The 17,246-nt window shown below is 44.7% G+C and overlaps 1 protein-coding gene across 1 annotated transcript in view; it reads right to left on the reverse strand.

Annotated features, from left to right (window-relative positions):
- The window catches only part of CABLES1 (Cdk5 and Abl enzyme substrate 1), a gene marked incomplete at its 5' end in the record, with an annotated part of 101,658 nt that overhangs the window by 14,817 nt on the left and 69,595 nt on the right, over positions 1 to 17,246 (reverse strand). Inside the window, 3 exons of the mRNA XM_006920031.3 lie at positions 4,651 to 4,754; positions 5,838 to 5,994; positions 7,281 to 7,377. Coding sequence (XP_006920093.3) covers positions 4,651 to 4,754; positions 5,838 to 5,994; positions 7,281 to 7,377 — 358 coding nt within the window. The remainder of the gene's footprint in view (positions 1 to 4,650; positions 4,755 to 5,837; positions 5,995 to 7,280; positions 7,378 to 17,246) is intronic.

The following is a 17,246-nucleotide window of genomic DNA, read 5'->3' on the forward strand; positions in this document are numbered from 1 at the left end:
TCCATCTTCTAGTGAAACTTTAATTACAAGCCGGGCGGCACACAAAGCAGGAAGCGTCCGGTTCTGACACGAGGCCTCCGTTGCCGCATTGAGAAACACACCGTCATTAGCTAAGGCCCTACAAGAACCTGCACGCAGCCAGGAGGCCGCGCATCCTTTCATGTTCTATGGTCACATTCTAGAAACTCTAAGGCCAAAACCACAGGGGCAGCTGCAATTTGGTTTCCAGACTTGCTCCAGTCATGTTTTGTTGTTGTTCAAAATTTCACCTTTGCCCTGTGATAGTGGCTAACAGTGGGAGTGACCTGCGTGGATCGAAGTTAAAAAATACAATTGGAATGATGACAGCAAGGCCAATTTTAAAGGGGTGCCACTTAAACTTTGTAAATAACAGGCTTCTTTCTGAGCTTCAGGGAAATGTTCACCCTTGGAACCCTCCCAGTTTAAGGCATGTCCCAACTATGGCAATGAGTGGCCTTTGTATCTTATACTTAGAACCAATATGAATGAAAATATACATCCAACTACATCTGGGCTGCTTAACATCACCTACATTACAACTCAGAAAGCCTGATCCTATGTATTTGTCTGAGAAATGAAAGTATACGTCCATGAAAAGACTTATTGAGAATGTTTACAGAAGCAATATTCATCATACCCCTAGAGCAGAAACAACCCAAATGTCCATCCACAGGACAATGGATAAACTGTGGTCTATCCAAACAATGGAACCCTACTTGGCAAAAATAAAAAACTTACTGATACACATAAGATAAGTGAATCTCACAAACATTAAGTCGTGCAGAAAAGTGGATGGACCGAAAACATAAAAGAGCTCACGGTATATGATTCCATTTATATGAAGTTCTAGAACAAGCAAAACTAATGTGAGGTAGCAGAAGTAAGAATAGCAGTTGCCTTTGTGGGGAGACGGGGAAAGGCAGAGGGGGCAGGCTGGCGGGAACTTTCTAAAGGGGCAGAAATGTTCTCTATCTTGATCAGAGTAGAGGTTACGAAATTCATGAACTTACATTTAAAATTTGTGCATTTGATTATATGTAACTTATACCTTAATCTGAAAAAAAAAAATGGCTGCAGTAGGATCTGAAGGGGTGAAAGGACTAGCTCGTCACTTTCAGGGTTGCTTGCTTCTGCAGAGGCCACAGGAATATCTCTGACCCTCAAATTCCACAGGTATAGGGCACCCCAAAACACGGGACAACAGCCCTCCCCTCGAGGCCTGTGCTGGGCTGGCCTAACTTGAACTTCCCTGAGGGCCTAAGGAAGACAGACAGGCACAGGCAGCAGGACCCCAGAAGCCTTGGGGGCTGACCTTGAGGGAGGTGGGCGATGCTGTGTGTACAGTCAGTCTGTGACCTAGCACCCTGGTTCCCTTCCCCAGTCTCCAAGTAAAGACCTTCCTTATCAGGGAAGCCTGGAGAGGAGAAAGAGGAGCAGGGCTGCACAGGCTTCACACATGTCGGACGTCCACCTGCAGGGGGCGCCCTGCCAAAGAGGAGGGTTCACACTGTCGCAGAAGTGCTCCAAGCCAGGTGTCTGGCCAGCATGCTCATCTGCCTAAGGGCCAAGGTGGACCACAGACCCTCTAAGATTAGGGCCTTCAACAACCTGGGTCAAATAACCCTGTTGTCTCTGTCCACCTTGGTAGTCAGTGCCTATTACAGAGGGCAGTGATGTTTATTGTAAAAAATATTGGTTTTATACAAAGTCAACCTCTTTCACACTTCAAAGTCTCACTCATGGACTCCCCACGCCAAGGCTTGGCATGGCTGCTCCTTCTCACCCCTCTGTACCTATTTTCAATGCCATGTCCTCGAGGAGCCTTCCTTGAGACCCAACTCCAACCTCCAACCCTCCCTGTCATCTCCAATTACTTTCCTCACCATCATCATGACTAGTGACTTATCTATTTGTTCACTGACTTCTTCATTCACTATGAGGTTGAGCAGTGTAGGGGTTGTGGCTGGTTTGATCTCCACTGTATAAGGAAGCACCTGGACTGGCACATAGTAGGGCCTCAGTCAATACTGGTTGAGTGGACAAATTCTATACCTATTACCCAACACACAAAATAAAGCAAACAAACAAAACCCTAACTTACTCCTGCAAGCTCAATGTAAAATGCACGTGAAACAGCCCTGTAATCCATGTCTGCTTATAGAGAAGGTCTCCTGGGAGCAAGTTTGAGGCTCTCTGTAACACATGACATGCTCTGCAGTGACTTAAGACAAAAATGTTGAAAAGTGGGTCTCCCATATTTTATCAAAGTACCAGTATCTGTGGCCAAAAGAGGAGATACAGGTCTTATGGAGCTGACCAGGCAAATGAAATTCATGAGCAATTTCATTCTCCAAAAAATGGACTATTATAGGAAGCATGGGCTGTAGATTCAATGTGGTAAAATAAAAAATGACCTATTTGGGAACATAAAACAAGGAGGTTAGGATATATATGCTGACTTGGCAAGTCATCTAGCACACTGTCAAAGGAGGAAAAATTATCTGTGTGCACAGGCACACACACCTAGACAATAGCCCCAAACCTTGAAGCTCACAATGAAATCGTGAAAGAAAGAAAGAGAGAGAGAGAGAGAGAGAGAGAGAGAGAGCGAGAGAGAGAGAGAGAGAGGGAGAGAGAGAGAGAGAGAAAGAAAAAAAGAAAGAAAGAAGAGAAAGAAAGAAAGAAAGAAAAAAAAGAAAAGAAAAGAAAAGAAAAGAAAAGAAAAAGAAAGAAAAGAAAAGAAAAAAAGAAAGAAAAGAAAAGAAAAGAAAGAATGAACAACGACACAGCTCCGGCAACAGCCCCCCACCAGGCCTAAAAAGGAGAAGTCAGTGTTATTACCAGACACAATATGTCCATGGACGAGCTCCCCGCCAAATCCTAACGTCAACCAGAAATAATGCACCTTCTTATTCTCTTGGCTACCTAGAAATTTGTTAAACTGTTGGCCCAAAGAATCATTTTCACGTCCTCCTGAAGCTGGCAGTTCTGCCACCGACTGCTGAGCGATGTGGGATATAGAGGCAAAGCAAGAACAGCACCGAGTTCTGGCCTCCTCACCCCACTTCCTGTCTGTCAGTTTTAACAGTCTTGCTCAGGCTCCCTGAGCCACAGTTTCCTGCCCAAGTTACTTAATAAGGTGAACTTTAATAAAGTAGTGAACAACATAAAGAATCCTTAGTCTTACACAAGTCATGACCTTTCATTTGCTCCCTCCTTAACATTAGGACGATGATTCTTGTCATTTATTGAACACTTATTAGGATGCGCTAGCTTATATGAATAAGCTCTGGTTTAAAAAAAATAGGTTAATCATATCACAGGTCACAGAGTGGGAAAAAATAACTATACATGGCTCTGGTTTTGCTGTGTCAGAAACTGGGAATAAGGATGGGAGAGTGAGGAGTAGGGGCAATTTTAAACTAAATGCCTTTGGTAATTCATTTGACTCAATGTGGCATATTAGAATGATCTCCGAGCTGTTTGCCAAATTACAAGAGGATATCTGTTGAAAGTCACTGGCAAGGGCCTGAGTTCTGCCCCGTGTTTCTCTGTCAGCCACTTGCCAAATGTTCCGTGAGGAGAAAAGCTGGAGGGTAGAATCTCACTGCTGAGAACTCTAAGCTCTGAGGGAGTGTTCAGGTGTACATGGGGTTGGGCCCCACTCTGGCTTCTGGTTGAGAACTCTAAGCTCTGAGGGAGTGTTCAGGTGCCCTTGGTGTACATGGGGTTGGGCCCCACTCTGGCTTCTGCAGACATAAGAGCCTCCAACAGATAAAGGACCCTCTGCTCACTGCTGGGGCTAGGGCTCTTGAAAACCGCACAGGCTGGGGAGGAGCGAGAGAATGAGAGCAAGAGGTTTCAGCTGTGCCCGTCCCATCTGGGCCTGGCAGGGAGGCAGTGGGGACATTCTGGGTCAGTGCTCCCCCACCTGATGTCATTTGTGGTAGGGCTGGTGCAGTGGGTTTCCCCATGAGCCCTGCTCTCCCATCCTCTCACAGTAGTCTGGGCTTGGCTGGCCTCCAAGTCAGGACAAGTCTGCCCCAGGAAAGCACACAGGACCCTGTCAGTCCCCACTGCTGTCTGGAGAAATGGCAGCCCAGAGTGGTGGGAAATGGTGGTCAGCCAAATGCAGAAACCAAAATTACACAAAGGGAAAAACAGGAAGAGCCCAAGAAATAAAAATGGCAAGGAAAGAAAGGTTTTGCATTTTACACCCACATTGTCCTACTTTCACTTTCCCAGGAGATAATTCCGTCATCCCGAGCCCAGTGCCAAATGTTTGCTGGGAGTACACGCAGAGGCCTAGTCACCAAGGAACTCCAAACAGAGCTGAACCTGAACTCCGCACTGCCACCGATGTGTCTGATATCATCCTAGTGGGGTCTACGGATGACGTGATATATGCAGGCCAGGTGACCAGCAGAATCCTGGACCAGTGCATGCTGGTTCATCTGTAAGCAAGCCACACTGAGGAGCCCTCGAGAAGGTCTTCAGACAGAGCAGTGTGTAAATTAAGTCCCCCAACCCCAGGAAGAGCAGCCGTCTTTAAGGCGAGCATGCCACCTCTAAATACACACTGGAGGCCGAGGGGGTGAGCAAACCGACCATCTCTCCGCCACTACTCACCATGTACGAAGGAAAGATCAGAACTCGTTTGTGCTTGCCACAAGGCCACTGGGGGTCATCCAGGAGATTTGGGTCATAGTCCATAAAGTCTCCCAGGTCACTGCCTAAGGATCACATGCAAAGTGATAATTAGGGGCCCCAGACCCTCTAAAGCAGAAGCAGCTGGACAAATGCCAAGTATAAAGTTAGAGTAAAGAAAGGCTGGCTTCGGGGCATTTAGCTGAGTCAAATCGCTCCCTCTGACTTTTAGTAGACATCTCTGTATGCTAATGAAGTGTATCCTCCCGGAAAAGGGTTCACTAAATTCTTAACATTCTGAAATTTTTTCCATTTAAAAAAATTATGTGTTAATCTCCCTGACCCAGGAGAGCACAAAACCCAACAGCAATAAAACATTCAGTGAACATTCCCAGATTAGAAAATGTGGCACCAAAAAGGCTCATTCTCTAAACCCGCAGATAAGTTAGTAGTTGTGCGGTATGAGCAGCACATCTTTAGTACGAGTGCTTCCGGGCACGCTACTGTGTTCATATAAACATGACTCAGGGCGGGCACCAATGCAAACAGCTGTAAATGACCAGAGGTAGCCAGAACACTAGGACAGGGCTTCCAAACTCAGCACCCGGACAGGCCTAAGAACTTCACATTAGCCTAGACTTTCTCTGAGAGTTATACTGCTTTGTAAAGAGCTTTCTTCCACATGTCCACTCTTAGGAAGGTTTGTACGGGCAAAGCTGAAAGCAAGTCTTCCTTCAGCAGCCGTGTTAGCTCACCCACTATGAGAATTACAAAGGAAGTTCCTGGGTTTCTGGCCCAATTATTTGAAAAAAAAAAAAAAAAATGCCAAACTTGAGCATTATGAAAATGTAAGCAAGAAGCAGGTAACTGGTGAGATGAGTTGCTGAGTGGCGGCGAGAAGCCGGGGCATCCAGCCATCTCTGCAAGATGGCCTTAGTATTTCTCCTTGTGGGAGCTTAGGAGGTTGTGACGAAGGTTTCTCATTAAAGATCACCCTGTGGCCTGTGTGGCCTGAAATAGAGGCTGCCCCAAAGTCACATCACCTGCAGGATGAGCTCATGCTTTAGAGGCCCCTGTCCTCCATTCTGCGCACTGGGAGACACGATCCACACGGCACACTGAGGCACCTCCTGCCGCGAGCTACCAGACCCAGCCAGGTCCCAGGTTACCTGTGTCGAGGCTCCCCTGGGTGCTGCTTGCCCGTCCTATGGAGAGACTGCGGTGGCTCAGAGAACGGAACTGGGAGAAGGAGGAGGTGGAGTCAATGGTATTTCTCCGGGCTCCAAAGGCGTTTGTGGGTAACAGAAATTGGGTATAAGAAACAGTCTAAAAAGTGAAGACAAAAATGGCACATGATTTTTCCCAAGCAATGTTAGGTTTGCATTCTGACCAAGTTGTGTTGCCACCTAAGTTTAGGTCCATATAGTCACACCTGCAGCTCTAAAATCCAATGAGATCTTAAAAACGAAATTTGTTTTGGCACTCATTTGTGCCAGAACTGACTTGAGGCTATCCATAGTTTTAATTTATTCTACTTGGTGTGAATGTTCATGTTATGTGGCAGAAATATTAGTGTGTTTGATAACAATGTGCTATCTGAGAAGCCGTCGGGGTGCTGTGTAATATGTGAGGCACACAGTGCTATTACTTTTTATAAACTACCAAATGCAGAATTCCAGGGTTCATCAGGCCCCAGGAGTCTCTGATAAGGGACTGTGACCTTTGGCAGTTCTTTTGTATTCCTTTGGCAGATGTCATCTATGATGCTCATCTCTGTTTTATCTTCCCTCATTCCTATGTGAACACCCAACCCTTAGGAATGAAGATAGGACAAGTATTTTTCTTTACACCTGCCTGGGGAGTTGTGGCTCAACACCCTAAACTCCGGGTTGATGCCGTTTGGGCACAGTGGTGACCAGCTGTCCTGGGGAAAGGGTGGTTGGGAGGTTGTTTACCGCCCCAGCAGCTTCACCCGCAAGCAAACTATGCTAGGACAGCTTTCTCAAAGAAACTCTTGCATTGTCTCCACAAACAGGCTTTAGAAGAGTTTATAAAGACCGCCTGGATCCAGCACAAAGAGGCCAAGTTCGTATTTCAACCTTCACTCCTCAGACTTCAACCCAGCAGCTCAGTGAATTGTGGGTGAGAGAGGAATAGGACAGCTCTGCTGCTCAGTGGTCACTATCTAAGGCTAAGGGACTCTTAGCTTCTCAGGACCACGGGAAGCCAAAAATACTTTCCAGTAGTGGGAATGTTGCTTGCTGACACCATCAGTTATTCCTTGTTAATCCAATCACCTGTCACTCCATCCCAGAACATGTACATGTGTGTGCACGTGTGTGCCTGAGATACTGATGATACTGGTCATATCATACATTCTGCTGTTAAACAGTGCGGGCAGAGAAACTGTTGTGCTGCTATTTAATCACTGTCTTGGTGGATTTCCTTCCTCATGCTGGAGGACTGGTACAGGCTGGTGTCACGCACCCAGGAACATGTCCCACACCTGGTTCCTCCACCACAAGCGAGGTTCATGGTCTGTCAAGGTGCCTCTGCTTCCTGAACCTGTGGTATCGGCACAAACTCATTGACTGGAAGCCAGACAGCCTTACCTTCCCGTCAGCTCCCAGTTCCACGCCTTCAAGGCCAATGATCTCTTTCAAGCTCACGGCACCTGCTGATTGTCTCCCTCCATCCAACTTCAAATCCCTGGGGAGGACAAGTCAAAGAAAAAAATGCTTTTGTTTGTACCCAAAAGAGATATAATGATGTTTACTGCATGAGACGACATTGACAAGCAGGCCCTGGACTGGACCTCCCTTTGTCCCTCTTTGGGGCTTGTCAGTGACACTCTGTGGGCAATTCCACTCACTTTGAGATAAACAAAATCCAACCGTACAGAAAGCCTGAAGATGAAAGTGAGGCTCAGAAGCTGATGGATTACCGACCTCCTCTGCTGCTCAGCAAGGCCCCTCTACGCTAAGATGGTCATTGAATAGGAAGCCAGGGAGCATTCTCTGGGTACAGTGGGACAATGCTTCTCTTGGGCTCTAGCTGCTGGCTTTTTTTTAAATCTGGAGAGACTACCTCTCCTTGACACCCCTTTTATTAGATGGGAGAAAGAAATTCTTGTCCTACAGTTCTCAGGTTTATTGCTGGTAAAGAGTCAATGCCACAATAGTCATTCCGGCTACTTGCCAGGCCAGCCACCTAGAAAATAGGTATTTTTCTATAAAAAAATAATATCCAGCATTAACAATAAACACTTATATAGAACACTTCACAATTTACAGAGACTTTCACACATCACCTCTTTCATTCTCTAAGATGCCCCTATCAAACAGGTATTGCTATTATCCTATTTTACAGATGAGGAAAATGAGGCCCAGGGTAGGTCAGTGGCTTGCAAATGTCATTAGGATCGCAGGTTGAAGAGACTGGTTTTGCATCCAATGCTGTCTGTAGTACATCACAAGATGAGCTGGAGATGCAAGATGAGCTGGCTGTGGCTAAGCTCAGACACAACTCCTCACATTTTCAAGGACAACCCCCTTACAATAGTTCTCAAACTTGGCTGCATATTAGAATCACTTGGGGATCTTTGACAAACTACCATGGTCTGGCTCCCATGCCTGCCATTCAGATTCAGTTGGTGTGGGGTGCAACCTGGGTGGTAGGAGTTATAAATGCTGCCCAGGTGATTTTAAATTGCAGCCACATCTGGGAAGGACTGTCTTCCAGCTTCTTCTCTGTGACATAGTGCTTGTGAGTCAAAGCCACCTCAGGCCTGCAGTACAATTGCTGTGTGGCCTAGAGAGGCACCACACTCGGGGGCTGTGTCTTACAACCTAAGCAAGAATGAAGAAAATGTAAAGGCAAGACTCTCTGGGAGGAAAGTAAAGGAATCAAGGAAAGAAAGAGAAATAGCCAGGTGAGTGTGGAGAAGAAAGACAAGAGACGCCCCACCACCCTCCACCCTGTTCGGTGGAAAAACACAGGATTCTCTGATTCTGTTGAACACTCATCCTCATCTATGGGTGTCCTATGGATGAACTGGCTACCTAATCCTACCTATAAGGTAGAGTGTTTAATTAATGGCAATTTTCAAAAGAAATACTCAAGACCTGCACCCCGTGAGAGCTGCATTTTTAAGGCAGTCTCCTTTGGAGGCCATGGTTCTGCCATGTTCAAAATGTCTCTGGAGTCCCTTTTGGAATCAACACTAGAGTCATGCAGGAAAAAACAAACAGCCAAGCCATCCCAGTCTTCAAACTTTATCTACATATTTTTCACCCTGAACACTCTTACTTTAATCAGTGCTCCCCTCATTGATCAGATTTTACTGTAAATGACTTCAGATAATTCCAAACATCAAACTCACTCCTAAGGACAGTACAAAACAAGACAGTAACTCACAGAACTATAAACGCTTTGTTAGAAGGAGCAAATCATCCCATCGAGAGCTTCAAAGATGTTCTGAGCCATGGAAGTGCTCTCGGGATATGTCTGATTTCTCCTCTTCTGGGGACCACATTCACTGAGGGCTATGAGGTCCAGGATGGTTTAAGTCACATCACTTCACAAACATGCTGTGCCAAGAGAGAAAACTGTGTTCCAGTTATTGACCTCAAATCCGCGGCTGGAATAACCAAGCAGGCTGGAGCAGTGTGGGGCTCAGCAAGGCCACCAGGCCCACAAGACCACATGTACCAGAGACCATCTGCCTCCTACATGAGCCATCCAGGGAGGCTCTCAAGAGACTTCCTCCAGCAATTAAAGACAGAGATGATGAATGCTTCAGGGTGCTATCAAAGAAAAATGCCTATGAAGCAAGAAGCAGGCAAGGAGGCTAAAACGGTTGTGGAGGGTCAGAAGCAGGGAGCCCCACGGGGGAAGACCAGGAGGTGAGCTGATACGAAGGCCGCAGCGCCTTGCGTTTCATTAAAAAACTTACAGCACGCTTCCATGGACTTCCTGACTGTCCAGAGCCAAACCCGGCGAGCATGTGCCTCAAATTCCCAACTCCCAAACAATTATCTCCTTGTTTCCATTTTTGCCAGACAGAGGATGTTATTTAGGGCTGTAATATAAAAGTAGGGAATGTTTTATGGGGTGAGAAGATTAAAAAAAAATGAGTATTAAAATAGGCCCTTATTAAGAGTGCTCCTTACACCCCAAACTAATATAAAAATGTATCTCAACTATATACTTTAGTAAGAATTTTTTTTTTAAAGAGTGCTTCTGGATGGAGAGCTGGCTGCAGGCAGGAACAGAGTCTCAGTCCATATTTGTATCCTGTCCACACAGCATCTGATGCGCAAGATAACACTTCAAGAGTGTTTACTGGCTCGTTGCTGTCTCACGGGTGGGTCATAAAGACAACAAGGGACATGGGTGCTTTTCCACTGTGCCACTTTTCATCTGTCAATTTGCTCACAAGCTCACTGCTTCCACAGACAGCCCTGCTTTGGCCAGCTGACCCCTGGCTGCTAAATATACACATCCCAGTTCACTGAACCAAACTACACTCACCCCACACTCTGCCCCCTTCTTGATGCCTCCTCCAAAGCAAATGGAGCCATAACAAAAATTATACTTTTGGTGCTCACATAAAATCCAAGACTCTTCTCCATGAGATAACCCCCGAATCCCATTTAAAGAAGCGGTGATTATTAGACAACCCAGCGATTGTCCACGTGCCTCAGGGACACTTTGGGCCACATGGAAGAGAAACTTCGGACCACACTTTGCAACAGGTGAAGCTGCATCACACCTAACCACAAGAACCAATCTCCTGAGAACTACTGTGCCGGTCTGCCTACTGCTGCCGCCACTCCCCACTGGCTCTTCACTTGTACCATTCTACTTTCTAAATAATCAAACCGAGTAAGAAATTAAGCTGGGAGAATAGTGGGTTTACCACCCTCAGCTGCTACTAGAAAACACATATTGCTTAGCTTAGCGCTATCTACAGAACTTTTGCAGTGACAGAAGTGGTCTCTATCTGAGCTGTCCAATATGGTAGCCACTAACCATAGGAGGCAAGTGAGTGCTTGAAGTATGACAAGTTGACTGAAGAACTAAATTTTTTATTTTAGTTAAATTTAAATAGTCACATGAGGGGAGTGACAGTTGTACTGGACTAGTGCTTACTCATCAGTACTTTGGCTACCATTACTTTTTAAGACAAATAGTCATAGATTACATGTTTAGTGACTTGTATTTTATTTCCCAATTTTCTTCCCCAAAGTGGCCTGGTCATTTTCTGCCCACTGTAGGAGAAGTGGGAGGGATGCCCAGTGATAATTAAGTTGGAATTTCCCTCTGGCCTTATAGAAGGGGGCCTAATAGTTTGTATGAAGTAGATTAAAAAAAAAAATTAGAAATAAGACATTTCTTGCACACTGAAGCTGATGCACGCACATTTATTCCATTCACACTTCAAAAACTTCACTGACATGGTAATAAATATCACAACTGCTCTAAAAAATCGATTGCTTTGCGGTGGTGACTAAGTTGTCACTCACCTCAGGGCTGCCGTTTTGGAGGGCTGGAATTGAGAGCACACGTCTACACATATCCACTGGCATGTCACATGTCCATAGAAAATGAAACACATCTCATCTATTTCAATAATGTTGGTTTTTTTTTAACAGCTTTCGAATCCGAAAAATGTATCTTTCACAGAGGCTGACAAACTTCTCTAGGGTTGTCTTTAGCTAAGTGTGTCATGTTGCTGAACCATATGAAATTGCTGTTATTTGCTCGTTTTGTCCTACATAAACAGTGATTTCATATCGTGCCACCTAATTTATAGATAAGGCAGTTTGCTAATTTACTGCTCAGGCCTTACATGTGAGTGTAAAGCAAGCAAGAGACCCCTGGCCCTTGATGCCTCACTTTTTTGGGGGTCAAGTGGGTGGGAAGTCACCTGCAAAAAGGAACTCTGAATGGCGTCACTGATTTATCCAAAGGGAGTGTTTAAAAAACTCCAATGAAAAAGAATTAAGCAGAACTCCCAGTGGAGTAGTGATAAAATCTTGATGCTTTCTTTCTAAGATCATTAAACTCTCATTAAAATGGTGTATGAAAATAGAACTATCTCTGGCTCAAATGCCAGCATTAACCCTCCCGTACTAGGAGATAGAGCTGGAATTGTGGAACCACAGCTGAAAGTAATTAGAAGCAAACTGAAGTTGAGCTTTTCAATTTCTTTGAAAAGCCTAGAATATTTTTTCCCAGATATGTGTTAAGTTCAAATATTAATTTATGTTCCACCTCCTTCTAAATATGAGTGGAGGCAAGTTCAAATACCAAATGTAGACATTGTCCAAAACTGTGCATTACGGTTTAAATGCTGTAGCTTGAATTCAGAGATGAACGTGCTTGGGTGATATGAGAAGATCTCATTTGGCTGGATACACTAAGAGAACCCCTGGTAGGGAACTGTGGACAATGCATGGTCTGAGTCCTTCTCTTCCACAGCCCTGGGTGATGCTACAGCTCAGACTTATTTAGCTACAAGAGCTCATTTCTCATTCTATTTAAATTTCTTAACTTTTGCAGAGGCTGTAAGCAATAAACGCACTTTGAAAACGGAGCACAAAGATTTTTTTTTACAAAGGCTGGCTGATGCAGGGAGGGGGTTGGGAGATGGTTTAAGGCAGAACAGGGGAGGATGTCACAGAAGACTGTGGGGAGGGGATTAAAACAGGAGATAAAAATGCATTTGGGGAGAAAGCCAAGCAGCAGTTATATCTTTAAGCAAGAAGCAGAAATATGTTCGTTCTTTCATGGGGTGTAAATCCATCCTTTATGAGATGGCATTGCAATTCACTTAATTCAGTTCTCCTTGAAAGCCTGTAACTTCATGGTTGGAAACCCCCTGGACCACTTTTAGTTTTGGCTCCCACAGCATAAAGCCAATGCACCGAATATACAGAGGTGAAGTCATCTGGTCAGAACAGATGGCCAAACTAGATATCCTGGTGCCCAGGTCACTAGTTTCCACACAATGAACCACTCCTGATTTCATCTTGTATAAGAGTCTTCGTCTTCCATGACACATAGAATTGATCAAATAAGATTCCCCATAAGATAACAAGAAGTTCAAGCTAAAGCCCTTTCATTAGGGAGCTTATAGTTAACGAACCAATATTTCTTTTAATAAAAAAAAGATATCAGATTTAATATTTAACACCTGGGAAGTAGATGGAAAAAAGAATGTTTGTGTCCAATTAGCTAGTTCCCAGGGCTCTCTGTTCCAAGATGGTGATGGCGTGACTTCCGTCGGTGGACATTTCTCTAATGGTGCTCTCAACTCGAGACCTTAGAATGCCAGCTGGAAGCTCCACGGGGCACTTGCTCTTTAAAGGACAACAATAGGTTGAACACTTTGATGTCTAAATAATTTAAAAGCTAATTAAATATTAACAGGATTTCCAGATCCTTAAAAAAAAAAAAAAAAAAAAAAGATTTGCTGCACAGAAAGTAGAGCTTGAAGGCTGAATTAGGAAAGGAAATGCCACTTGTGAGATAATTGTAATTGAGAGATTACGCATCCACAGGACCTCAACAACACGAGCATTAATATAGTTTAAGAAATCCTCATGGTTTCCTCTTCAAATACAGTACAACTACCACCTTGGTTGGGTCCACTTACTTGTATCAGAGCAGAAGGTTACACCCCCACAGCCCAGAGTCAAGGCCCAGAGCTGACAGGAAAAAATAAAATCAAAGCAGCCTTTAGTCTTCTAAGTCCTGCCCTTCTCACACTTAGCACTTCATCGATAAGCCATCCCCCAAGGGTAACTGGCAGACAATGAAGGGGCCTTGACGTAGCTTACACCAAAATCTTTGTCTAAAGGCAGCTCCTATAAACAGCCGGATAAGGGCATGATTCATCCATGAGATCATTTCAGAATCTGTCCTTGCGTGGGAATATGCTTGGTGTGAGGAAAGAAACACGATTTGTGAATGTGTAATTTTCCACAACTACAAAACATGTTTTGGGGTAAAAGTGGGAGGGAAGGACAGTGGGGATGGACCCAAGGCCAGGTGGTTAGGCTTTGGAGGCCCTCTCTAAGAATATAAGAAGCTGTTCTGTGTCACAAAATGATCAACACTCAGGAAATGGACCCAAGAAGATGACTTCATCTGAAATGCCACATCGCCAAGAGCTAAGGACATAAATACCACATGGAAGCTGCTATTTTAAAACACACCGCCAGACACCTTGGGCTCTACTGGGAAGCCATTTTCTTCATCACATGGTTCCTGATACATCTGTAGTAAGCTAACCCAGTGAGTATCAATCAATCAGGAATGGTTATCTTGATAGATCTGTACGCACATATCACAGAAGCTATTTTTTGCTGGAATCAATAGCTTGGTTATTTTACAGAATCCCAACCACAAGTTAATTGGGTTTGCTCTGACTTCCTTCCAATCAGATCCATGTATACAGAAATACCAACTGATGCCCATATGTTTCAGGAAATAAAGAATATCTGGGCACTATAGCCGGTGCCTTATGCACGGGAACAATTCTGAGTAAGACTGGCCCTCAACACAAAGTCTGCAGTCTCTCACTCATCAGTGGGTTGTGTTCCAAAAGCTTTTAAGTTGGCTGTCTGGAACTCAAATAGCATGTTCCCACTGACACGATGTAATACATAGAAATTAGCCCCACGAGTGCCCTTTTATCCTATAACTGAACTAGCCCCATAGTCCAAGCAAGAGCCCTGGTTGTAGGAGTAACAGGTCACAAGGTAGAAAGAAGAGGGTGAAGAAAGAGGAGAAAGCTGAGTCTCCCTCATGGTTTCTCGGTTTGGGGCTGACCTTCAGCAACATTTTAAAGGAGGAGCAGTTTGCATTATTTCCACCTCCCTCTCCAAATCTTGTCTTTTCAAGACTCCAGGATCCTTTCTCCTAAGCTGTTTCTATTTTTCACGATGTCTTCAATTTTTGAACTCAGAGATTCCTTTGCTGCTCCCATGTTTTCCACTCCTGGTCCCATGGTGATGGCACAGCAGCCCAGAGGACAGGGTGGGAGTTGGGGAGCAAGAGGAGGTCAGTGGTCTTAGGTAGAGGTGTGGGCAAGGTGTGGGGTCTGCTTACTTAGGAAAGTTGAGAAATTTGCTTGCAACTCATTTTGTAAGTGGAGGGTCACCAAGCCAAACCACAAATCCACATTAGAAAAGAGAAGGCAGTGACTAATGTGGATAAAAGGCAAAAAGACTCAGATGGGCCTTGGCAACTGTCGGTTGAGAGAAGAGGAGCTGGTTTAAGGCTGGGACTCTTCCCAGAAAATGGTATAATTTACAAGCTTAATCTGAGAAGAGTGTTTACAGCTATGGGAAGGTTTGATGTTACAGTTATAGTGAAAAAGACGGGCAACATCTGTTTCTCTTCTCCATAGCCGGCTTCCAATAGCTCGTTTTAAAAGGTGGGATTTGGCAAAGCTGCTTCCCACCAGCAAGAAAGATCAAAACAAAGCAATCATCTCTTCATATTCCATACAAGTACATGCACTAGGGGGGAAAAAAAAAGACTGGAAGGAAATAGGACAAAAATGTTGATGAGTTTGTTTAGGTGAGGCTCAGTAATTTTTATCTTCCTTTTATTTTTACATACTTTCCACATTTTCTTTAATAAACATCTACCTCTGAGGAAAACAATTTAAAGACCAAATAAAAGCAGATATGAAGATGAATCTCTCGTGTTTGTAGGAATGTACAGCTGGCCAAGTCATCGGGAACCCATCTGAGATGTGCTGTGTTGGGGTAGATCTAGAAAGAGCAATGAAATAGCTCTCGTGACTAGACAAAAATGGGACTAAAGCTAACATTTAATGAGTAACTACTGCAGCCTGGCAGGGCGCTTAGAGCTTTCACACATAATATTTCACTTAATGCTCTCAAAACTCCCTGAGGAAGACATTATAGCCAATTTTACAGATAAGTAAGTCTGGGATCAGCTAGGCTAATGTGCCAAGACCAAGGATTCTGCCTGACCATCAGCTCTCTCCCATGCACCCTACTACTACTCCCTGGCCTCAAGGGCAGGCAAGGATAAGGACTGCAGTTTCCCTAATGGGGTCATGAGGGTCAGAGTGGAGATGAGTGCGCTTCAGCCCCCAACTCTCACTTTTCTGGAATAGCTCTGCGTTTAGCTGTTTTGTTTATTGGCATTCTGTGTAAACTTGTGTTGGAAGAATGGTTTCTTCAGCTAAAAAAAGTCTGAAAACCACAAGACTAGAGAGTCTCCAAGTTCCTTCTAGCTCTAGCTCTAAAAGTCCTCAGTGCTGAAGAGTTCTCCCTGCCATTCAACTCGTGTGAATTGGCATTACCTGGCAATCTTCCATGTCAAATATTCTTTAATGAATTACTTTGGGACACCCCAAGGGGAAGTGGCAATGCTCTTATGTCCAGAAAAAGCTTCCACATCCTCGGAAGTGGTTTTAGCTCAAGTTCAGCCCTTAGCCCTGCTGTTACGAAAGTCGATCCATCCCTGGTAACGATTAGTGCAACTCCGGGCTCAGCTGCTGTGTTATGTGAAAGGAGTAAGCGCAGCCTGTAGCCAGTCTTCAATCTAAGCCTGCCAGTAAATCCCAACATCTTCCCATCACGTGCACCTGATTACAAATGGCCAAGCTCAGCCACGGAAAGGGCGGGCAGCGAGGACCAGACTGTGTGTGTGCTGAGGTTTCAATTCACCCCAGATACTGAGAGGGGCTCCAGTGATAGGATAAAGCCCTCTACCCCATACTGACCTAAGAAAACTACCCTCTTTTAATTCTATACTAGATTCAATCCAAAGATGTCCTTTGCTTTAAGCAAAAGCAGTACAGATGAAAGCAAAATCGCGTGTTAATCTGCTCAAAATGAGGCTATGAGTTATTTACAGTTTGATCACATAATGCTCTTTTGGAGGTGTTCTGACACCCTGAGTTGATCGAGGGTTAGATGGAGCAAACCTCTGCAAGTCAGGGAACTCTGAAGGAGCTTGGACAGAGACTGCAGAAGCCAGGTGTGACCACAGAGAAGATCCTGTTGTCTGATTTTACTCCACCTTGCACTCCACCCCTCTATGCTCATCAGAGCCACTGTGGCTTCATGGACAGGCAAGACTGAATTTTTAAAGTGATAGAACAGGAAGAAAGGATGGTTATTAGAAGCATCTCATTTTATCAAACAGACGATTTCCTGAAAAAGGCAAACTGTCAATCAAACAGTATTTTAAGAAATAAAATAAGAAAGCTCTTTATTTTTAAATGCCCCATCAACCAATCCTTTTGTTAAATAAAGACATGTTTGGTGCCATGAACAATAATCTCCTAACGCAACTGTTTCGCACGCTTTCTCAAAGAGAAGCATTTTCTACACAGGGTATAAAGACAGGAGCAAGACCCTTACCAGCCCCTAAATCGCTTCCCTGCGGTGCTTGCGGGGTGACCTGGGTGCGCCTGGGGAGGTGCTAGGGAGATGCGAGTGAGCAGCACTGCACGGTCATGAACCAGTGAAGCCCATGCACAGCCAGGGTTTCCGTACGATGTTGATATCTGGAGAATGTGACCA

The sequence above is a fragment of the Pteropus alecto genome, unplaced genomic scaffold (genome assembly GCF_000325575.1).
Source record: "Pteropus alecto unplaced genomic scaffold, ASM32557v1 scaffold146, whole genome shotgun sequence".
Classification (NCBI taxonomy): Eukaryota; Metazoa; Chordata; class Mammalia; order Chiroptera; family Pteropodidae; genus Pteropus; species Pteropus alecto.